General features: G+C 36.8%; 1 protein-coding gene across 1 annotated transcript in view; it reads left to right on the plus strand.

The window, feature by feature from the left end:
* Positions 1-16,414, plus strand: part of Als2 (Amyotrophic lateral sclerosis 2) — a 226,968-nt gene extending 210,554 nt beyond the window's left edge. The window contains exon 15 of the mRNA XM_067151475.2: positions 14,809-16,414. Within this exon, the coding sequence (XP_067007576.2) occupies positions 14,809-14,856 (48 nt within the window). The 3' untranslated portion in view covers positions 14,857-16,414. The remainder of the gene's footprint in view (positions 1-14,808) is intronic.
* The last annotated feature ends 10,005 nt before the right edge of the window (positions 16,415-26,419 follow it).

Here is a 26,419-nt window from a genome sequence, read left to right on the forward strand (position 1 = left end):
GATTGATTGATTGATTGATTGATTGATTGATTTGAAAAAATATATGGAAAGAGAAATTAAGAAGATGACCAGCTGATTGACTTTTGTGAAAGAGACTAATTTTAGATAACACTTGGTTTAGAAAAAATAACTCCCTAAAGATCAGAAGATATGGTTGGGGACAAAGGAGAACAAAGACCATGATTGATTGTTTTCTGGTAGAAACACAAAACCTCAGAGAACTAATGGATATAACCACAGTACATAGAGAAGGGTTTGATGGATATCATAAGCTACGTGACACACGTTAGGGTATGCGTTTAACTGAAAATGATTTTTCATATGCTATAGGGTAGGTTATGTATTAATGTTTAATCATTTTATACAGGGAGTTTAATTTAAGGCTTTGGATTTTAGCTTACAGGCTGCAGGAATCCCCAGGTGAGCACCATATGGCTTGTGTCAATCTTGGTGTGATAAGAAGTTTTGACAAATCATAACTTATGATATCTAACATAATAGTTCGCTAGTAGCTATTGGTGTTGTAAAGTGTATTGTGAGCTTATTATTATGATGGTTAAGTACTCTACAGCACAGAGAATATATTTGGTCGAGTGTTATTTGCACAAGAAGAAGCTATTTAATAGGACTTACTTTCGTAATGAAAGTGACCAGCTGAAATTCATTGCTTACATGTAGTTAATAAGTGTACCTTAGACAGTTTTTGGTTCTACAGTACCATCAAAACTTTACGTGCAACAACTTATTCACAAGTAGCATAGTACTGGTTCCACAACTAATAACAAAAATACAGCAGATGAGAATAGCTCTCACACAAAGGAGGTTGGAAGTTATACAAGCAAGACTGCAAGTCAGTCCACATAAGTTGCTTTGGAGAGAAGATCAGGAAACTAGTATTTTTACATTCATCAGCGCATAATGCAACAAAATCATTACATTTACAGTCTTACCAGACTCGTTCTGTCCATAACATACAGCCTACAGATTTCATTGCAAGAATAAGATTTTGCAGTTGGCTAATGAATAGTGCCCAGCCCCGCTGTCTAGATGTAGCATGTCTCATGTGGAGGCCTTGATTCGATTCCCAGCGAGGTCAGGGATTTTTGCCTGGTCCTGAGGGTTGGTTCGAGGTCCACTCAGCCTAAGTGATTACAATTGAGGAGCTATAGGACAGTGAAATGGCAACGCCGGTCTAGACAACGGAGAATAACGACCGTGAGGATTCATCGCACAGACCATGCATCACCTCATAAGCTGCAGGCCTTCAGGCTGAGCAGTGGTCACTTGGTACACCGAGACTTGTCAGGACTTTAGTGCAATGGGCTTTTTGTTTAATGAATAGCATCCATGATGGTATTGTGGATCCCAAATTTATTTTTATGAGTGACGAGCATGGTTTCATTTGAGTGGATATGTCAGTTCACAGGACAATAGTGTCTGGAATAAAGAGAACCTGCACATTTAACAGCTGAGACCTCTGCACAATGTGAAGGTGAGTGTATGGTGTGCTATTAGTGCCCAACGAATTATCGGTCAGATATTTTTTCAGGACAAGATTACTTCCGACTATTTTATTCACAGCATTCTTGAACCATCTTTTGCTGAACTTCCTGGAGGAGGAGGAGGAGGAGGAGGAGGAGAAGAAGAAGAAGAAAGAAGAAGAAAGGTACGGGTATTTCGAGCACGATGGTGCGATGGCCCATTCAACATGTAGCTCTATGCAATGGTTGCAGGAAGTGTTCGATGATGTTCAGAACATCAGTAAAGGCCTATGATCCTCTCATTTACCTGATTTAAGCACATGTGAATTTTATCTGTGGGGATCTCTCAAAGGAAAACTTTACAGGAATAATTCTGGAACTGCAGAAGAATTAAAAATCAAAATTAGGAACATTGTGCGTTCCATCAGTGTTCATGAATTACAAAGTGCTTTCCAAAATCTCATAACAAGAAGTGAAACTTACATCGCAGGTAAAGGAGATAACTTTCAATGTCTTCTGTAAATAATGGTGAGTTTTGTTTGTTTGTTTGTTTGTTTGTTTGTTTGTTTGTAAAGCTGGTGAATTTAGTTTCATTTGATTTCAATAGGTTTCAATGCTGCTTCTTTGAGGCAACTACGTTTACTCCCTATTTAGAAAACCGATACAATCATCTACAACTATAAACAATTTTTCTTTACACCCGAATTCACATAAACAAGCATCTTTTCACAGTCTGATTTATAGAGCACTTAGAATCCCTCTATCTCCCAAGAATTTGAAGAAAGAATTAAATTATACTAGGTACCTCGCTAAACAAAATGGTTTCAAATTAGAAATGATGAACAAATTGATCAATAAAATTAAGAACAAGTTATCTACGAATCTGATACCAGACAAAACCAAAAAAACTGAGTATGCTAAATTCACTTTTAACAATCCAGCTATACACCAGATTACTAACGTATTCAAGAAACATAATTTTAATATAGCTTTTAGAACTACTAATACTAACCAGTCCATATTCTTTAATCATAAAAAAGTTAATTATGATAAAAATTGTTATTTGGGATTGGGAGTATACCAGTACCTACTAATACAACAGGCCTCACAGCACGGCCGATGACGTCACAAGGATAGGCAGTCACTCCTGAAGCGCGCAACGGCACTTCAGTGGTTGTTGAACGAATTACTTTGATGATGAGAACTTGTGAGCTTTACAAAACGTTTTCAAAAGATGCTCTTTCAGAGTATTAAAGCACATTCAGTTGTACCGAGACCATTTAAAGCAGAAGAAAGGCGGAGAGATGGCGTACTCCGTTTTCTGGAAATTTCGTAAAAGTTCAGATTGATAGTAAATAACAATAAGGGGTTTTAATTTGATTGTTACCATTTTTTAGTTAATAATAATTTTATGACCCTTGGTGATTAGTAATTAACCTACGTTTTACTCATGAAGTATCAGTTAACATTTTACTGGAAAATAAAATAATTATATTAATTAATAATCAAAGTCTTTTGTATATACTACTAATTATAAGCCAAAGTAAACTGGAATTTCGTCCCATTTAAGGCTCTTTAACGTGCCGGAAACCTCCCTTTATTTCTTATTTAGAACATTTTATTTTTACTATTTTGGTAAATATTTCTGTCTTAGTGCTGACTTAGAAACAAATTGGATATTATACATAATGGAAATAATTAGTTACAAATAAAAAATGGAATACAAAGGAGGGAATGATTCACTGAGGATGAAGAAATTATGCTGGAATTCATAACAGGAAATACAACAATTTAACAATAATAACATAGTTTTAGTTAAATAACTTAATTCTTCTGTACAAACATTACATCAATACACATTTCTGAACTGTTAATTCTTAATCAAGGGAATTTTCTCACAGAAACTTGTTTAAACTCATTTGTTTATTTAGATGAAATTAAATCCTGTAAATTTTCAATGTTTAATAATAAGAATAATAATATAATAATTCCACAAACATTACTGAAAATCCACTGAAATTTTCCTTAAGTCTTCCAGTGAAATAATCTGACATTTGTCCTAGATGTTCCGTATTTCTTTTCTCCATTAGTGGCAAGTTGCAGTAATTAACTTAATTTTTTACTTTTCAAGTAATACCCTGTCAATCACATTCCGTTAATGTAAAAGCTCTCTTTCTCTCCAACACACTGGTTTAAACATATTTTGCTCAAATTGCAAGAAAAGTGTTAAATATGTTTTTATGGAAGACAATTTAACTTAGAAACTGGCATAACATAGGAAAAATTCTAAGCAAAAGAAATCTAAAAATTCCAACAAGTGCATATTTTGCACAAATTGCAAGAACGATGTTAAATCTATTTTTTTTTTTTTTTTTGTGGAAGACAAATTAGGCTAACTAAGAAAATAGCATAATATGGAAAAAAATTCTTAGCATAAGAAATTTAAAATTTTGCTCAGATTACAAGAAAATTTTTAAATATGTTTTGTTGAAGACAAATTAACTTAGAGACTAGCATACAATTAGGATGATGGAAGTAAAGCCTTTTATGGCAATAGACTAACCTTGAAACAGTGAATCAACAATACACTCAGAATATGAGTACATGGGCTTAATAATATCACAAAATTAGAGCCCAGAAATGCCTGATTAAATTCAGATTACATGGAAGTACTGATACTAAATTATGTACTCTCATACTCAACATGTCAAAAATTAAAAGTATCTATTTGAAAATATTTTAACTTGGCTATAAAGTACCACTGGCCATTTAGATAATGTTTGAAAAATATTTTTTCATTGTCAATAGAAATATGCAAAGGTTTGGAGTATATTTTTTTAAGAAATAATTTACAGCATACATGGTAATATAATCATGCATCCAAACCATAGTCACTGCAAGATATTAATTCTTAAAATCACAAGACACATTTAAAAGGGTATGCAAGCACCTAATATTTTTCAAGGAAACTCATTAATGAAACTGTGCAAAGATTTAGGTTCATTAAAAATATGATGTGATTTAATTTCAATTTCAACCTTGGCATAGAGCTCGAAAGTGAACTACTAAGTTTTTCACTAAGGCAGTACTTTAAAATTTAAAGATTTTTTTCTCCTTTGCAGGAACACATACATCTTCTGGTTCTGTTGCCATTCTGATAGGAATGAACACTTTATATTAATTGAAGAACACTTTGAAAATATGACACTTTTTGAATTACACTACACTGCATTTATGAAAATATCTGAACCAGTTTATCACTGACTAAAGGGTGGAATATGACAACATAATAGCCAAGTTTACAGGGTATGCCTACATTATAACATTTCATCCTCTTACTGTAGAACCACTCTATTACAAGATAATTTAGTACCTTTAACCTATGAGACTGTTAAGCTTCCTCCTCTTTGTATGTATGCGACTCTGGACATTATTAAGTTTCTTAACATAATTATTAAGGAATATGTTACATCCTGTTTTTACAATGTAAGAGAGAATTTTTTCATGAGTATGGTTATCTTGAGTACATGGCAACTCCACAAGAGTACACCTTCTTTTCTAATCACAGACATTGCCAATGTTACAACTAAATTTTGCTGTGATGGGTGCTTCATAAACAAGTATTCATACTTCTCAGATACCAAGGTTTTGACAGTCAAGTAAGTGAAAATAGTGGCATTAACAACTTCTGGGTTGGGACAATGCAGCCCCCCCCTGTCAACACTTTTTATAAGCTCATAATTACCTTGATCATCTGTTAATGATAACGTTCTATCCAAAACGAGTGATGTTTTACAAATTTCACACTTCAACCTTCGAAGAACTGCTCTTACACAATATCCTGACAAATATGTGATAACAGGCAAATATTCCTGAATGGATAAAAGCTGGTCTTCACTGACATCTACACAGTAAAGGTCAACATCTGGGGGACTAGCCTCAAAGTCATCCAGTTTGAGATCACATTCAAATGAATCCAGGTCCAGATCAATTTCACCAAAAGCATTAGATGCAATTTTCAATGACAATAGAGTTTGAATTCTTATCTTTGATTCAATTTCAAATACTTGTCGCAGAGATATTAGGTACTGAGATCCAGCCATTGTTCTGTACTTACCAAATCGTGCTTCAAGTGCATCTGTTTGAATTTTACCTGGCAAAAGGTATTTGAAATTCAGCTCTTGAGTACAGTATTTAGTGATTTCTAAAAGGGCATGAGTAGTATGTGATATGGCTAGATGTGTTTTATTTGACAGAGCACTTGCACGGTTTGGTAAATTTTTCCAGAAATCTAACCAACACAAGAAACGTTCCAGAAATATGAAATTTTCATCACTTGGATTTGACAATGGTTTTTGACAGATATCCTTAAAACGAATATCTCTACCAGGTGATCCTACATTTACAATTCTCCACCATGTACAAATTAATTTAATGAAAGTGGCAGTTGCCTTAAAATTTACAATTCTGTTGCTTTCTCCAAGAGCTTCCAGCCCCTGAATAGTCATTTCATTGAAAACATTCAGTACAAGTTTTACATTTTGACGTTCAAGATTGGTAGGAAATAGTGACTTCAAGTTCAGCCTGTTGGCATATTTTACAATCTGAGTACTCTCAATGTCATGAAGTGTCTTAATGGCTGAGAATTTGGCCACTGCTAACTCAGTGTCTTGTGGAAATGTCTCAAATGAGGGATACATTATCGATTGATCAACATCTTTTTGGTTAAGCCAATTGTTTCTAATACATTTGAGAATGTGAACAGAACCTAACATATAGAAAAGAGTCCTGTTGTCATCACATGGGTGCCTATAAACAATTGATAATTTTGGTGGTGAGGCAAAAAAGACATAGCCCTTCTATTGAGTGCATTATTGTCAGTTACAATGCATATGACCTTAAAACCTATTGCACGTAATCCACAAACCACTTTGTTAATAAATTGAAACAGACCCTCACCATTGAGCTTCTTGACTGGAAGTATGTGTACTACATCTTTGAATGATGACAATAAACTTTGAATCATAAAAACTTGAGCACTAGCAGCAGCATTTGAGGAATTATATGCAGCACCTAGTATGTTACCACCAGTATAATCTAGGTAAGGTTTCAGATGGATTTCATCAACCATTAGTGAAACAATATTATCTGATACACTAAGAAATTTCTATTTCTGCCTTATATAAAGGAGAAAATTCTTGTCAATTTGCTCCATAGCTGGGTTGGTATTATATGCTGAGCAAATTGTATGCAGTGTGTTGGGATGGGGCAGTATCAAATAGCCTGAACTTCTCATAAATCTATATGCATGAGGTGAAATAGAAAATAAAATGCTGCAAAAAATGAGGAAATCTGATGAATAAGAATAATGATTCTTGGGTAAATTAAATAACAGTAACTGTTCACATATAAAGTTGATCAAACTAGATTCTTCTCCTTTAAGTAGCTCTGATAACTTCATTAAACTGTCCTTAATAAACTGAAAATGATCTTTTATAAAATCCTGATTTTCTAATCGTCCAATCTTATCAAGTTTGAACATACTGTCTGCTACATCATTGATATTACTAACTATTATAGGAAACTTTCTTTTATCTAGGTTATTAAGTTCCATTTTCCCCACATGTAAGGACATACTCAGGTCACTTTTTACCACAGTGGAAGCTAGGAGTGTGGGAATATTGCATGTCTCAAGTAGGACAAATGAAACATTAGATTCTGATTTAACACAGATCCAGTCGTCTAAAATTTGGATATTAGGGAGACATTGAAGAAAACCTTGAAAGTCTGTGAAATTCCTTTTGTCTTGGTACTGAGCATGGGTTTTCAAACTTTCTGCTAATGCTGTTTCAAGATCCCTGTTTTCCAACCTTTCTCTTCTTTGATCACCACTCTCTCTACACGAAGAAGTGGAAGAGAGATAAGAGGGGCAGTTGGGCATAATTGTTGGCACTGCTCCCTGTTTCAGACGAGGTTTCTGAAGAGGTATACAATACTTATTTCCAGTCTTACTGTCATAGCAGTCACTATGCCCCTGGATTTGGTCCTCACTGAAATGCAGTTCACAGACCTTAAAAAGAAAAAGAAAAGTCTAATTTGTTATGCCAATACCTTAGAAAACAGTGAGGTAATTAATTAACTACGGATAATCATCTCAAGGTGGACAGTTAAAATGTGGAACAGAACAGCAACTTGATGTGTGTGGTTCAAATTAGGGTGGTCTTAGACTCAAATATTATAAATCTTAAATGTTCACATTTATCACCTGGTTCAGTTTGAGAGATAATGAATACGGTATAACAAGCTTCCTAGACCTTTAAGTGAAAAATAAGAGCTCACAACCTAAAACGAACAGAATTTTCAAAATATAAGTAGGCCTACTGAGCTTACCTTTGAATTCTGCGTGACCTGGAAATTGTCTCGGCGTATTGCGTTAACCCATATCTTACGAAGTCCTTCATCGCTTGGGAAGGAAAACACAGCTACACGGGATCCTTTATCATAATTTCCCCTGCAGCGGGGAACGGAACATTTAAACACCATTCTTCTACGAACTGTAATACCGGTACACTACACTAATTATTTCGACCATACGCCAGTATTAAACAGATTCAGCACAGCATTATTTAGTCGCATGTTCCTCACGCACAACTCAACATAGCAGCCATGTTTGATGATACTCATTACAGTAGGAGTGCCAACATGGAAACTTCAATTTTTCTCCAGGTGAAGAGGCAGGGAAGGGAAAATAAATTGGTTCGAAATACATTTAACCGTTTTTATTCATTAATGAACTTCGCTGTTCTTTGTAGTTCATTATAATCACATTTATTTACGATGCTGAGCGTGGAATTAATATTCCATACGTGGGGTGAAATAATAGACGTTGGCACCTCTTCCTCCTTTCACCGCCAAGGAATCTCTCTCTTTGCTGTGATCTAAACGCTGGGTCGTCGACTGGCCACGTCTGCCTATCCCTGTGACATCACATACCTCACGACATATCTGTTGTAAGGCCTGTAGTATTAGTAGGTACTGAGTATACAGACTCACATGTACTCAGTGTAATTTTTCATATGTTGGACAGACTGGGAGAAGTTTTATGACAAGATACATGGAACATGTTAATGCGGAAAAACATAGGAAATACTCAGCGATGAGTTTGCATATGAGGGAGACTGGTCACAGATTTGAATCCATAGAGAAAGACTTATCAATAACTAGAAACATACAAAAAGGGAGAATGTTGAACCCAACAAAGGATACCTCATATTCAGCAACTGAATGGTTTACAACAAACAAGCTCTTATTAAATTCCAACAAAATGCAAGCCGGGCTGAGTGGCTCAGATGCTTGAGGCACTGGCATTCTGACTCCAACCTGGCAGGTTCAATCCTGGCTCAGTCCAGTGGGGTGATATTTATAGGTGCTCAAATAGGTCAGCCTCGTGTCGGTAGATTTACTGACACTCCTGCGGGACTAAATTCCGGCACTTATAAAGTCCCAAGAAAGTTCCTATTAAATGCATACTTAGTAGTTTTTCATGGCATTGTGGAATATGGTATTACACTGTGAGAAAATTGCAGTAGAATCTCAGAGGTTCTTGTAATCCAAAAGAAAGCTCTTTGTCTCATATATATGTCTCCGCCACGTACACAATATAAACCCTTGTTTATTGATCATTCCATTATGACCATAGTTAATCTGTACATTTTTAATGCATTATGTAAATTAAAACACATTACTAACTAGCCGATGTGCCAGTGTTTCGCTACGGAATGATCAGGCCACAGACAACCATGAACACTCCTCTGCCATATTCCATTAAGTTTGCACACTGCTCATTGCAATCAGCACCTCTAACTTCCTAGCTACTTCCTGCCAATATTCAGGCAGGTTGTTTTACTTGAGACACAGCAGTAATCCTATCTATTGGAGATGCATGACAGCAGAAGGGTCAAAGCACATCACAACAGACAATGGTCAATGTAATGTTATTGTTGATTAATTTTATGAGCTTTCAATATTGCAGGCTTTCACATTTAGTTTTCTTCTGACTCTTTGATATTAGGGCATTTAATGTAGAGAAAGTTCTCCCTTCTTTCATGACTCCATCTTGTCTTCTTCTTCAAGGGATTGTACCTTTACAATTTTTTTCTCCTTTTTATAATCATCTTCACCATTTCCCTTGTTGATTTTTTTGCAAGACAACCATTCATTTTACAGGATGATTCAGCACCCTGCCATCATGCAAAAGTGGACAAAGAGTTCCTAAGTGAGCAAGAAAATGTCACAACACTGTCTTGGCCTGAAAATCCACCATATCTAAATCCAGTTGAAAATTTGTTGATGATTTTGAAGAAGAAAATAAGAGAAAGGAAGCCTAGAACAAAACTGCAATTGATTGAAGCCATTGTGAACATTTGGTATCATGCTATGCCCTTAGAAACCCTCAGACATCTAGTAGATTCCATACCAACAAGGTGTGCACAAGTTGTGCAGTTAAATGGGTATCCTACCAAGTACTAGTGCCAAAATGAAAACTAATGCTAAATATTGATATTGTGCTTTCCATTAACAAATCCTACAAAAACTGCCATCTAACCATCTAAAAAGGTCATAAATGAAGTTGTTATATACCATTAGAAAGCTTCCAGAAAATACATAGATTGTATTACTTTCTAAACAACCGTTACATTAAAACATTATATACCTTAATCCATACCTGCCAACCTTTCCGATTTACACGGAAACTTTCCATTTTTTAACTTGTCTTCCTATTTTCTGATTTATTTTTAATTCTTCCTATTTTTGACCAATACAACCTCCAGTACAGTCAATACTTTTCCCCTAGGATAAATTCTTATGTGCTTGTGTAATTTACCCAACCTCATTTTCAAGTGCTTTTATTTGATGCTTTATTTCGCGAGTGTATTGTCCGTCGCCTTCATGTACTGTGTTTCCTGCTCACTACAGCAGCATGTGCTTTACGGCTGGGGATTTGGGACGGCAATCGTCCTACAAGCAAGAGAGGCTAGCGAGCGCTAGAGACTCAGTTAATTGGGACAAAAGAATGAGTTTCTTATTGTGTGGTTCGCGCAATATTAACATCGTTTCTGTGCATAATTTTGTTGGAATTATATGCCACATGTTTTTTTTCTACCGGTTCTGTGCTTTCCCCTGTCAAAGTCGTATGTTAATAATGTATGAAACATACCTATCTGTTTTGTATGTGCTAGTTTAGCATATTTGACTACATTTTTGTTTATTCTTACTTCATAATTTTTTTTTTTTTTTTTTTTTTGCTAGGGGCTTTACGTCGCACCGACACAGATAGGTCTTATGGCGACGATGGGATAGGAAAGGCCTAGGAGTTGGAAGGAAGCGGCCGTGGCCTTAATTAAGGTACAGCCCCAGCATTTGCCTGGTGTGAAAATGGGAAACCACGGAAAACCATCTTCAGGGCTGCCGATAGTGGGATTCGAACCTACTATCTCCCGGATGCAAGCTCACAGCCGCGCTGCCTCTACGCGCACGGCCAACTCGCCCGGTCTTCATAATTTTAATGAGTTGAATGTATTTCAGGGAGTTGTGTCAGTGACAGTTTCTGGTATTTTCTCTTCATGTTATGGCCAAAAAACATAACAAAACATAACAAACATTATCTCCAAGTGTTCAGAGATACCTATAAAATTAAATTTCTGTTCATTTTACAGTCTAATAAAGGAAACTATGAGGGTTGGGGCAAAAGTCATGGCAACTAATTTTTTTCTTGAAGATACCAGTCCGATTGGAAAATGTGATATATACAGACGAAAGGACAAGGTGTTAACTACATGTGTGGACAATGAATAGCACTAAAATATCGTAACACGCAAATTTATTACGGTAGTATACAGGGCAATATGGCCTTCCTGGTGCAAAAGAATGACAACACAGTATACATAAAGTTGACATGACAAACCTGGGCCTAAAGATCCTCAGAGTAGTCCCCTGCTACTGACACCACACGCTGCCAACGATGTGGGAGGCGCTGAATACCATCTGCCTCAGCATTTGCCGCACCATGTGTGAATCAGGTCACCTGTTGGCGCACAGCATTAGCAGTGTCCTCTCGTGTTGCAAATTGCTTACCAATTAGTGGTTCCTTAATCTTTCGAATGAGATCAAAGTCACAGGGCGAAATGTCGGGAGAGTACGGTGGGTGCTCCAATTCTTCCCATCCCCAACGTCGCAGTAGCTGCCCTACACACTCTGCTTTACTCATGTGGTTTTGCATTGTCGTGCAGGATTATTGCACTGTCCACAAGATCCGGACGTTTCTCCCGAATGCCACGTCTTACCTGTCGCACCAGGAAGTCCCTGTAGTACTGTGCGGTCACTGTTCTGACATGTGGAACAAAGTGACAAACAATGACACCCCTGACGTCATATGCGATCACCATCAATTTGACTGGGGAAGGATTCTGACGGACCTTCTTCCTCTTTGGTGATCCAGCATGTCGCCACTCCGCAGACTAACGTTTTAGTGCTGGTTCATATGCCCTGGCCCAAAATTCATCTATGGCGATTATTCGTGACAAGAATTGATCGCCGTCCTGTTGCCAGCGTGCAAGGTGGTCGGAGCATATTGCATAGCGCATCCACCTTTGAACTTCCGTCAGTGCATGCGGTACCCACTGCGATGCGATTTTGCGCAGTTGCAGCTCATTATGCAATATCCTGTGGATGGTGCGTTTCTCGATGCCACTTGCCCTCTCTAACTCCAGTAGCGTCCATTGTCTGTCTTCATCCAGGCGCTGTTCGATGACGGCACGAGCCATGCCAGTCTGCACACTGACAGGTCGTCCCGGACATTGCTCATCACTGGTTGACACACATCCTTGCTGAAACTTTCCTACCCACCATGCTACTGTACAGTATGGTAGGGCATTATTCCCAAGGGCTTCTACTAATTCGCTGTAACAGTCCATTGCATTTCTTCCTCGGAGAGTGACTATTTTGATGTAAGCGCGCTGCTCAACACGGGTTACTTCCATCTCGCACGACACTCACCAACTGACTGATTTCAGAGCCCTCGCTGCACTACCATCAGCTATCACAGAGCCATCGGTTGTTCTGCATACACACTATGCCTGCAGAACTTCCACACGACACATATACGTTTGTATCCGTTCATATATCTACAAGAAAAAAATAGTTGCCATGACTTTTGCCCCAATCCTCGTATTATGCGAATCACCTAAGGAGATAAATTTTATTTTGAATTATCAAAATTTCGAGATATAGAGAATACCGTTTTTGAGCATGTATAGCACATAATTGAATCATATAAATATATCTATGGGCTTTTACTGAATATATTATGTTTAACGGTAGGCCTGCCGGTACTTAAAAATATACAAAGAAACTCTGTTTTATGGCATCACTTTAATTATAACCCTTATTATAGTATTTTTTTTAAAGACAGAGTATAGTACATACAGGGGTGAAATAAGAAACATAGCTCCGTTAACACGTTTGGAAAATAATCCATTAGTCTCTTCTGTTTGTTGCAGTTAACCTTTCCTCCCTTCATGTTGAAACTTTTCGTCAATGCCACGCAGCTGAGTTTTGTAAAGGAGCTTGTCATCCGTGACTTCTGGGCTTGCTTTCGTATGTGACCGGTAATTGACACCCGAGAAACGGCGAGACTTTGCCGATTTGCCAATCACTAGAAGTTAGAGTTTTTCAGTTCCCATCATATTAGTTTCAGCTTCACTGGAACCCTTTCTTGTTAACTGTTCCTCACACACCGCAAATGCCGTATTGCACAGTTAATGACCGAGCTCGATAGCTGCAGTCGCTTAAGTGCGGCCAGTATCCAGTAATCGGGAGATCGTGGGTTCGAGCCCCACTGTCGCCAGCCCTGAAGATGGTTTTCCGTGGTTTCCCATTTTCACACCAGGCAAATGCCGGGGCTGTACCTTAATTAAGGCCACGGCCGCTTCCTTCCACTTCCTAGGCCTTTCCCGTCCCATCATCGCCATAAGACATATCTATGTCGGTGCGACGTAAAATAAATAGCAAAAAGCACAGTTAATGTTGCACAAAATTCGAGTTACAGAGTATTTTTTGCTTCAAGGGAGGGAATATTTGCTTTGAGAAATCAAGAAATTCGTATAACCGAATTTCGAGAATAGAGAAATGAATACACGTGAAGAATAGGACAAACGGCTGGAAAATCTAAGTTCGAGATACTGAAAATTCGAGTAATGGAGTTTCGAGATATCGAGGTTCGACTATATTATTATTTGTATGTATGTGTCATAAATGAGAGTGATTGGGTACATTTTCTTGTAACCATTTTAATGAGTTATTTTTAGTTTAAGATTTTAAATTTAATGATCGAATCACATTGTAACTGTAGGTATGCATGCCTTTTATCCTGTCCTTTTTTTACTTAGAACGTGGCGCAATATATGTGATGAAATCCAAGAATTAAAAAATCTTCCAGCTATGTTAACTTAAGGGAAAATATCAGAGAGTTGCTATTAATTTTTCCGGCACTGTATATATTTATTTGTATACAACATGTACATGATGTCTATTGCATATTATATGCTTAATAACAGAAGATTTGATTTATTTATTTAACGAATTAATTAATATTATCATACTTTAATTCATATTCTAATACTTTCAATGAAAATAAGGCATTGGGAATCAGATCCACTGATTATTTTAAATTCATAATCATTTTAATCCTGGCCAGTGGGTAAATGTTAAATTATCATTTCATCTGTACCATCAGGGGCTGATGACCTAGATGTTGGGCCCCTTCAAACAACAATTAGCATTAACATCATACTCATGAAACCAAGAAGTAAATCCAGCCCTAAAATCTTAGCCCAAGGAAATTTAAATAGCTTGAACTAGCTTTTGGAAACTACAGTATTTCAATGGTAGTGCATGATGGCAGCTATAACAACTGAATTATTAAAACTTGTTTATAAATTAAACGTTGATAGTTTCAAGTTACTTCCTTCCTGAACTAAGTGTAGACTTTTGTGGTTTATTGATTTCTGTGGAGTAATTTTACCCCAAGACAGGTCTGATGTAAACCTGAAATGCCATTATTTTTACTGAGCAGATGTTTGTGCCAGTGTTTAAGTTTAGAGGAAGGCTGACAAACTGGACATAAAACGAAGGCTTTGACTATGATAGTGGTGCTCGCAGTGCTGATTTTTATTGCTTTAATTTTGGTTGCTCGCCTTCAGTGTTTCTCATAAAGTGCTGTTTTTTTGTTTTTTTTTTGTGCTTATTTATGTAATATTCTCTTTTTCAGGCTTGCTATTATCAAATTCTACAAGAAAAAATGAGCTTGAGCAGCTAACTATCCTACAGTTGAAGTCATCTATGCAGTTTGTGTGAATACCACACTGATATTATTGTGTGTTTGTAAACTAATGTCACCACATATCTTCTATTTCTTAAAATGGGCCAAGCCTGTATTCTGTGATGTCTTGAGGAATGTGATTCCTGTCATGTATATTTTGATACTGTAATAGTTTAGAATCTGTGCCATTATATTTTTGATATTTAATGTGATAGCTATTTAGTTATGGGTGCTGGTAAGGATGAAGTGATAAGTTACCTTTTGGTATATAATTATTTTGGTTATGTTATAAAAACCTTTATATATATAATGATAATTTATTAATGAGTGTTATAAGTCAGCAGGATATACTGTGAGTAGAAACTTCCTATTGTAGATTAAGTGCATAAAGGGAAGATTTATCTTTTCCATTTTGGTAAATATATGTTATGAGATAGCTGGAAGACAGAAGACATTGAAAGGAATAAATGAAGCACTCTCAAATCACTTTGTGCTTTATTAGAACTGCTAGATTCAATATACTCCCTTTCTCTGTTGGACTCTAGCTATTGACATGGCATTGGTTCAGGTAGAAGTCAGCAGTAGTCAGAAAAGAGGTATGTCAACCAGGCTGTGTGTAATACTGCCGGTGGTGATTTGGTACCCTTCCTGCATAATCGAAATCATAGAAAAATGACATTTTATGATACCTGAGCAGAGAGGGGGTGATATGTCCTTGATGTTTGCCAGAGGTTCACCCTAAGAAATATTCTTACTTACGGTACCTACATAGAAGGATTAAAAGTGAAATAGTGTAAATCAGAAAAATGCAACCATTTTCTGTGTTGCTGTTGTTGATAAAGGCAATGTTCATATTGTCCCCAGTGGAGCTGGCATCGTCTCTGGCCTCTGGGCTACTATATTCAGCGAAAATAAAATTTTAAAAATTGTTGTCACTAGGAAGGAGTGTCCTGGCCAAACTTTATCATGGAAACAGTAGCCTCTGTGGGGCCACATTCCTTTTTGAGTGACTCTTTTCTATGGCTGTGGCTCATGCTGTCTGTATGGCAAGAAAAAGAAAAAAGTCTTTCAGTACCTGTGTATAATGCACCAACATTGACAAGCCTGTTGAGTGCATTGCGAGGTCATTGTATCTCTAACCTAACTTTTGTAGGAAGGGTACCAAAAGCTTTACCATACTACTTTCAACACAGATAATAAAGCAAGTGAACATTCAGAGATTTTATGTACCTTCCCATAAAACCACACAAGTATTATATGGAATTAATATTTGGCAAATTTAGAGGCCAGTTTATATGGTAGGTTTCAAAACTATATTCGTCCATATTTCTGTGCTGAATAATATACCTTAGCACAATGTTTACAAACTCTTCTTCTGGCTACACCAACAGAAGAATATCTTAGTAATGCCATTCAGTTGGCGACAGGTGGGAAGTTGAAATACAACAATCAGCAGATGGTTGTTTATTGATTCCATAGACTTTTTAAATTCTTATTGCATACTACCTATCGTACTTCTGTCATGCTAATTCATTGTTAGTGCCGGGCTGAGTGGCTCAGACGGTTGAGGTGCTGGCCTTCTGACTGCAACTTGACAGGTTTGATCCTGGCTTAGTCCAGTGGTATTTGAAGGTGCTCAAATACGTCAGCCTCGTGTTGGTAGACTTACTAGCACATTAAAGAACTCCTGCGGGGCTAAATTCTGGCACCGCGGCGTCTCCAAAAACCATAAAAGTATTTAGTGGGACGTAAATCCAATAACATTATTATTATAATAATTCCTTGTTAGTTTTTCATTTTTTCTGTTCACTTTCTAATTTTGTAGGAATTAGTCTTACAGCTTTCAAGAGCTTTTGTTACCCTTCTCATTTCTAGCTATACATATTCTTCAAGAGGTCAAAATTTTACTTGTTAAAGGTTTATTGATATTGATGTCTGTCTTTAAATGTTAATACCTGCTAACACGTCATTCTACCAGACGACCTGTTTGATGTTGTGCAATAGGGTTTTGGAGGACTTCATTTTATTCAACCATTTTATGAGGAGTAGAGGTATTAAATTATTTCACTTGTGTACTGGTGAAACTGCACTGAAATCTTTAGGCATCATTAGTTCAGTTGCATAGTAATAGCTTCTTTGAGAAAGTTAAGCAAATTTTAATAGTGTATGTTATTTTCTGACTCAAATCTCAAAAGGCTATTAGATCCAGCGTGTCCCTTTTCTTGGAGTAGACCCTAATTCCTCTATCATATAACTTATTTCAGCTTAAAATACCTAATAAATTTCTTCAAAGGTATATTCCTAAATTGTACACCCAACTGCACAAAACTTGTCTCACAAAGAAAAATTGAATTTTATACATTCTTGAAATGTGAAGTGGTCGAAGAGGTGATACTTGGAATCCTGCCACCTGCACAATATGTTCATCCTATTTCAAACAAGAGGATTTAACAAAAAAGTCGTCTTCTACAGTGGCCAATTTTTGTGCAGTTGATAGTACCTACCACTAACTGTTTTGTTTTATTTATATTATTTTTCTCAAGAGAAGTTTTTAAACTTGTAAGGAGCAGAAAAACTCATTCCTTTTTTTCTGATGAGATGTTTTCATTCATGTCAGAAATTAAAAGTGTTTCAGCTCAAGTTTAAGGAAACAGCAGGGTCTCAGGGCTGGACGAGGTAGTTGTGAGAAGTACAAACTCCTCTGCTTTGTTACTATGTATTTATCAGTATGTTCACACTCTCTCTGTTTTCTCAAATCTGTTAAAGAAATATATAATAACAATGAATTAAACATCTAAAGAGGATAAATAAATAAATTGAGCTCCTCAATAACGACTAGAATCTTAGGCCAGTAACAATTCAGGAACCTGCCCTACAACTGATAAAATAACAAGGGAAAACTAGAGCTTATAGAGCAATAAAAGGAGTGATATACCAGGCTGCGAGGTTTTGGTCACGAAACTGTCAGCAGCGATGAAAGTGGTTTCTCCATGGTTTGCCACTTTCACACCAGGCAGATGCTGGGGCTGTACCTTAAGACTATGGTCACTTCCTTCCCCCTCCTAGCCCTTTCCTACCCCATCATTGCCATAAGACCTGTTCTATGTTGGTGCAATGTACATTTTTTTAAAAAGTCTGATGAGGGGAGAACATGAGAATGGAGCAGTCTCAGGAGTCCCATTTTACACAGTAGAACTTTCTATCCTGGTACATTCACATTATGCAAGGAGTTTCAAGTAGGAAACTCTCAGTTTCCTAACAGAGAACTACAAGAAGAATTCCAACAAAAGATCCTAATATAAGAACTAAGCTTAAATTACATACTGGCCAAAGGGAAAGGTAAAAAGTAACACCAAGCAAAAAGAAGGATAATTTTGGAAAAAGGCCAAAGAAAAAAAACAAAGACTAGGAATTCCAAAGATCACAGCAATCCCAAAAAGAATGACCTAGGAAACTTACCTAATGTGGCACAAGTGCCTAATTTTATTGGGGGATAATCCCAACCTAAGCTGTGACTAGGAGGAAGGAAAACTAGAATCCTAAATGGTTAATGAAGGTTAAAATTTTGAAGATACCTGGCTGCAGTAAGAGAAAAGAGATGAGGATACGGAGGGTAAATTACTCAAACATCCTATTCAAGTCCTGCCACTTATATCAGGGCTGCATGATAAAAATGAACTTGCACTATTATCTGCTAAATGGCTCTACTATATCCTACATAATTTGATTGAAAAACCCAAAGGTCCTATCCTAACAGTTACACGATACCTACATATTAATTTAAAAGCCTATAAAATGTATCCTTCTGCCAGAGGAGAAGTCACATCAAATTTTGGAATCTTTCCATTTTTATGTTTGCCCTTAACTTGCCAGCCAGTCACACGATGTTTACAAGTTCTGTTCCACATGAAGAGAGGACCGAGAAGACAACCACCAAGTAACAGGATCATCTTTCAATAGGCAGCAGACTGGCAGCTAATAGGAAATAGTTAGTGCCATCTTAATGAAGCAGAAAAGGGGGTACCACCCCTAAAATAACATTTATCATGGCAATATAAGGTTCCGAGAGTTCCTGTATATAACGAGCAAGAAGGGTAGACTACTTGCAGGTAAAACCTGTAAAACAGGTCTCAACCACCACTACACCAAGTTTCAAAATGAAAATCTAGATGGTGCACAAAGTGCTATAAGGGTAGGTTAACTACTGCATTTTCACATCACAAAAGAGTAGAAGTCAAAATTAATTGATTTTCAAGAAAGAGGTTTGCAGGTTCAGTAATAGTAAATAATAAAATTGTACCAAATAAAATGTCCAAATATTTCAGGAATTTGACTTATTTCCATTGTTTTACAATATCATTATACTATTTATTGCTAAAAATGAATCAGTGGCTTGTGCTGTAAATGACCCACACCTAACATGATTCATTTGTGACTCGGTCGAGAATGAAACACGGGACCCTGGACTGACGGCCAGCATTTGGACCCGACATTGACAAATACAAAGTAACGTATGTAACATCTTCAGGCAGCTCAGAAAATTATTTTTAAAAAAATACATAGAATTTTAGTTTTCCTTGTGAGCACCTTCTGCCTCATGCTACATGCTGCAGTGTACGGAAGGTTTTGTAATATCATGCTTAGTTAAATGGGACGTCCAAAGCTGTTCTTTATAGAAAGATACTGAAGACTTGACAAAAGGTATGGGCAAATATTGTTGCAAATCAAAAGTATAGCACCTCTTATTGTAGTTGGATTTATTTTATACACTGGTTTTGTCTAGACCCTTTTGTAGGTATTCTTCATCAAGCTCAGCATGATGCAAGGAAATTTCATTTCTAATCTCTTCTTATTCTTTGTCATCAATTTAATGTATCACACTTGGACTAGTAGCTTGAGTAATGATCTTCCTCCAATATACAGCGTGGTCCATAGGATTGGAGGATTCTTTGTAAACCAAATACAAGAAATACAGGAAGATACTCTTCTTTTGTAATTAAGCAATTTCATAGTTACATATTAGTTCAACGACATGAACTAACTGAAGCAGTGGAAATGTGTACAAGAACCCTTCAATCATGCCAAACTCACACGAAAGTAAGGAGATCACAACCATGGTTCAATAAAGACTGTTACAATGAACGGAAAAAGACCCTCCTGGCACTACATCGAGCGAAGAACACATCGAACCCGAGTCACCTGGCCCAATATGCCAAACAAAGAAGGAAATATAAATCACTAATCAAGAAAACGAGAACGGAGTACATTGAGGAAGACTCCAGGAGACGTGCTGCAAACGCCCAAAATGACCCGTTCCTAGTGCTTAGGAAACCAAAAACTTCAGTAACAAATAATATCTCAATGGAGTCCTGGGAAAACCATTTCAAAAGCATTCTCAACCTCCAACACCGATCAACAGCTTTTGAATTAACTCCAGTAACAATGACGGGAAATCACATCCCCATAACGAGGCAGGAAATATATAATAAAATAACAGCAGCAAAAAATGGAAAGGCCCCCGGCCCAGACAGCATTTGCACAGAACACCTGAAAGACTCTCTACCTGTCATGCTAGACTACTGGGTAGAACTATTCAACACATGCATGCACACTGGGGAAATTCCAGAGCAATGGAGATTGTCAACAATCAAAATGATATTTAAGAAAGGAGAAATTGACAATCCTGATTCATATCGAGGTATAGCCCTCGAAAATACATCATTCAAAATCTTCATGAAAATCTTAACAATCAGGCTTGCAGAAGAAATAGACTCCCAGATACCAGAAAATCAATTCGGCTTCCGAAAGGGAAGAAGCACACTACATGCTGTAAAATATCTAATAGAACAGGTCCAAGATACATTGAGGCATCCAGGAAAGAAATATTTTGTAGTCTTCGTAGACTATCATAAGGCTTTTGACCTTGTTGATAGAGCAACACTCATCCGGAAACTCAATTACCTAATAGGAGCTACACATCCGATAGCAATCATAATCTCGAATATCCTCAAATATAACTATGTCCAAATATCAGACAACATAACCCTATCCAAAAACGTAACCCAAACAAACGGAGTCCTACAAGGTGACCCAATCAGCCCAATTTTATTCAACATCATGACAGCAGACATCACAGAAATAATCACAGATACCTCAGCATTGCTTATACTTTACGCAGATGATATGGCAATAGGCTCAGAAAGCACAGAAGAGCTCCAAGAGGTCCTCAATAGGCTCACATCATGGGCAGAAAGAAACGGTTTGCAAATAAACCACAACAAAACTAAACAAATGACCTTTAGGAAAGGAGGAAAACATGCACCTATACAATAACCATGCACAACAAACCTCTGGAAGTAGTGCCGAAATTCAAGTACCTTGGAGTCACCCTCCAAACTACTCTAACATCCTACAATATCCACGTCAAAGAAAGAGCAGCCGCAGCAATAAAAGCCATCTATAACATTCAACAACCTCAACAAATATCATTGGGTACAGCAATGCTACTGTTCAGGACAGCCATATCACCAATAGCAACCTATGGGATTAGCATCACCTGGGAAAAACTCACACTCAGCGACCTGATGACAATAGAAAAAGTCAAGGCCCGATATCTCAAGAGAATACTAGGCATTGGGAAGTCAGCCCCTTCAAGGTTAACGTATGTTCTAACCAAGGAGGACTATTTCATTGACGATATCAAAACACAGTTTTGTCTACCAAACAACAAGCCCTACGAGAATGCGCGCCAAAATTTAAACGAGAAAAGGAATGCTATTTGGTCCGACTTCTATTCCACGGATGCTATAATGACGGAAGAATGGAAGCAAGCAAATTACGAGCTACGGCACGTAATTACACGTTACGCCACTCATGGATTTCACCACAGATTCTGCCAAACCAAAAACTTCCACCAGCCGAACGAAGACTGTATATGTAACCTGTGCAACGATCATTGTGAAAGATACCATGCACAAAACTGCAAAATGAGGACAACCTCAATAATAAGAATGGCATTAGCATAGTTGACCATATGTACAAAAACTGTTTTTGCACATTGTGCGCTTTTCATTTAATAATAATAGTTACATATTTACCAGATATTGCAATAGGTGTTGCAGCATAACTAAGAAGTGATATTAAGGATGCAGGAATGTTCTTCCAGAACTGGAGTGTTTATCATAGAGACAGAGTACTATAGAATTGGAAGGAGGGCAAGTATTTATACTGGTGAAGGAAAAATTTGTAAACTATGAAAAAGTTAAGGATGAGAAACATAGAATTCTAGGTGTAAGACTTATCATCACTAAAGTTAATAGGATAACAGGGAACTTGATGATTTTGGAGTGTACAGATATTGCAGCTGGTGATCTCAGTTTACCAAATTTTAACTGAAAAGGTAGTGCAAATCACAGAAAGTATGACCAACAAATGGTAAATAAGTTAATGTCGGAAGGTCAGCTGAAGCTGAAAGTAATAGAACCAACTAGAGGGAAGAATATTTTGGATGTGGTGCTGATAAAACCAGATGAACTCTCTGGAGAAACTGAAGTGGTAGATGGTATAAGTGACATGAAGCTGTTTTTGTTGTAATTAAAAATAAATGTGATGCAAAGGAAGATTGTAAAAGTAGAACTATTAAGCAGTAACATACGACTGATAAGAGAGACATGAGGGAGTTTAAAAAAAGTAAGAATGATTGGCAGAAAATGGTAAATAAAAATGTAATCAGCCTTTGAGATGGGTTTAAAACAACGTGTTGAGAAGTGTGAAAGCAGGTACGTACGTATGTACATTTAAAGGCAATATTATAACAGAGAAATAAAGATTTTGGATGAGGTGCAGGTTAGAAAGGAATAGAGTTAGGAATGGTTGTGGAAGTAAGTAGAGATTGAAGGAACAACTAGGGAATTGATTTTAGCAAAATAGTCTTTTAATAATAATATGATGGCAAGCATTATTGGTAGTAATATGAATTTTAATGAAAAAGGGAAGGGTATATATACAGGATGTATCAGAACTATACTGACAAGAATTAGGGATGCTCTTCATTTTATGTTAAGAACGATGGTGCAATCGGATTTGCGGAGACAATTTTTCTTTTCAAGAAAATGAGGTTACCACAATGATGGGATAGGAATGGGCTAGGAGTTCGAAGGAAGCCACCGTGGCCTTAAGGTACAGCCCCAGTATTTGCCTGGTGTGAAAATGGGAAACCACAGAACTCCTGAATGCAAGCTCACAGCTGTGCAACTCTAACCGCATGGCCAACTCACTCGGTTCTGATCATGTTCCCTCAGTTCCTTGAAAAATGTGTGTACTCTTTTTTCTCTTAACTGATCTGATAACCTTATAACAGTATCTATGATTTGTCAGGTAAAGAGGCCCATTATGTCTATTTTAATGGTAATCTGAAAGCATATTAACGATCTCAGGAAAAGGTGAATAAAATACTTTATTATAAGTGGAAAATATACGTAGTAAAAATATGTGGTAAAAGCCAAGAAAGAAGGTACTGTATATAAAGACATACATGGAGTCATTATGCCTTTGCTGGTGGGACCTAGTGTTTATAGTGCACTATGTCTTCTGGTATGGGCTAGAGCAATTTTGTTACTTTCATTGATCTGTCTCTGTCTTATCCTTGGCTTTGACAATATGAAAGTGACTGAGGTATGAACAATGTTAGTAATGCCATTCCTTATGCAGCCAGTCCCTGCTATGAATTGTATAAAAATGTAGCTCATAGGGTTGGTTGGTGCATGCATTTCAGAGAGCTTGGCAGACTGATGTGTAATAGAAACTTCTGGCTTGGTGAGGAAAGCAACGGGAAACTACATCACTTCTCACTTCCTTAGTACATCTCTTCAGCGATGCCTAGGCCATCCATGACAGCTGATGGCAGAGCTGTTGAGGATCCAGCCGGCCTTAGGGTTGAAGACTGAACATACACATGAAGTCATTAAATGAGATAATTTTATTTTTAATGTATCATAAAATAAATATCATAAGCTCACATAGAGCCAATACCAATGAAAATACTAATTAATGGTAATGGGTGTGCCCAAGAATTCTTGAAAATTCACTTTACTACACTAACAAGTCAGCTCAGAAATGAACCCTTTTAGCATAGATGCATGTTGTACTGTGATATATCATGGTTTTCATTGTAAAGTTTGTCCAGTATCACAAAAAAGAAATTGTGAAATACGTAGAAATTCTCAGAATTGTGAATTAATAATCCAATTGCACCATCGTTCCTAACATAAAACGAAGAGCACCCCTGATGTTCTTTTTTGTTGGTATAGTTCTGATACACCCTGTATACTTCAAATATTGAGAGGTGCCCACCTTTCCAATACCAAACAATTTATTCACCTATTAAAGGAATATACAGTTGCTGTACATAATTAGTATGTTGTAATTACATCTATATAACAACATTATTATTGTTTTGAAAAAGTGGACATTAAAAGGTCATTTATTGTTATACAGTTATATGTCAAGTAGGAAATGTTCTGTCCTTGATCTAGGTCATCTTCAGCTACAGACAGCATTAGAAGATAAAAATAATTCTCTTGAAAAATTGCAGTATATGTTATACCCTCTTACCTGTCCTACATTAAGCCTGGCTAATTATTTTCAGTTATGGTCGTGGTACGTTGGAAGGGGCCTTTCAGTCTACTATAAATCTTATGCTATAAGGACAGGATAGAGCATATAATTCTAAATGAGAACTACTACATCATGGGGGCAAAAATCAGCTTAGTGGCCTAAGACAAAGTAATTGCCCTGTTTATCAAATTACTGTACACACACACACACACACAAAAAAAAAATTGAATGGGTCTACCATTCATTGAGCTGTCTGTGTTCCAGAATTCATACTCGTCATTTCGTGGGCTCCTTTCTACATTTCCTCTTTTGTGATTTCCATGATATGAATGGCCTCCACCTGTTGGCTCCTCAGATGACCTGGGCCCGATGTTTGAACCAGCTGCCTGAGGGTTAATTCAGCTTCCATAGCTGTTTTCACATTGGCCGCTATGAGAGTCTGCTGCACTCTGTCGGCAGTTGCTTTTAAATTGCTGTAACCTGTAATACCAATTCAGATGGCAGGCTGTCTAACTTCCTAATTTTCAGCATTTGCAACAAAACAGTCAGCATACCTATTTGGTAAAGTTGCTGCGTATCATCGCAAATATCATTCAAGCTGGAGGTTTCGCTGCACCTCCAGGCCCCAATATTTTTTTAGAAAAGTCATTGAGAATCCCTCATTGGAGTGGAAACTGAAACTGTGCAATGAAAATGATGATGATGGTGACAAAGCTATTATTTTAACATTTTGAGACATTACGTTGTCACAGGTGCTTAATATTGGTAATTTTCACACAAGATTGGCAGTGATCTACAAGGGACACATTTGGAGATTTAGATAATTGGTCAATATTTTAATAGTACCATGGATGTTTAAATTGTATAAACAATGTTAATGAGGTAGAATTCATGATTTATAGATGCAACAAGTCCAAAATAATTTAATGTTTTGTACCGCTGAGTAAGAGAGCATTTGGGGCTCTCAAAACATGTACGGTTGATAGTGAAATAAATAAATTGTTAAGTATTGACAAGGTGGAATAAGTGTTATATATTGAATGTAAGATTAAGTTGAGGTCAATACGGATATAATTAATTGACCACTATGGTTAAAATAATAATTGCATTAATTCACTTGATTTCACCCAAAATCAATTTTGTAGCACCTGAGTCTGGCCTTCATAATGCCATTCTCATAATTATAAAAGGCCTCCACATCACCTGCCATTTTATATATACTCTTCTAACTGTCCTAAATTAAGGCTGGCTAACTATTTTCGAACAGGGTCACGGTACGTTCAAAGAGGATTTTCAATCTATTATAAATCTTATACTATAAGGACAGGTTAAGAGCATATAACTATGAATGAGAACTATTATGACACGGAGGGAAGAATAAAATAAATAAAATAATAAAATAAATAAATAAAATTAAAATAAAATAAAATAAAATAAATAAAATTACAAATCACTGTAAAAAAAATATTAGTACCATGTTAAGTTTGATTTTTATGGAAACTGGGAGACGTTATATTCTTGATGCAGACAACAGACAAGTCTTAACAACTTTTGGTCCAGAGACCCTTATTCAGTGCATGTTATATAAAAGAAAGAATAATTGTTATTATTAAGAATTTATTGCAGCCAGATGGTCATATAATGGGATGCAACAATAGGTTACAAGGTTACAAAGTAAGCATGAAATACTGTCGCACAACATACTGTGATTTACAGATGCTCGAGGTGGTTCAGTCTTTGCTAACTATGCTCTTTTCCCTGTTACTACACAGTGTTATGTGGTATTTGTCACATGGCTTCTCACACAGGGAACATATACATTCTTTTTTCGCTTCATGATATTTTGTTTTTTGCAAATTTTGTGATGGAAGCCGTGTATGGCGAGTCTTGTGACTACGTTTCTTTGTCCATCGTCTATTGGTCATTACTTCCGTTGCATAGAAAT

Source organism: Anabrus simplex, chromosome 7 (genome assembly GCF_040414725.1).
Source record: "Anabrus simplex isolate iqAnaSimp1 chromosome 7, ASM4041472v1, whole genome shotgun sequence".
Lineage (NCBI taxonomy): Eukaryota > Metazoa > Arthropoda > Insecta > Orthoptera > Tettigoniidae > Anabrus > Anabrus simplex.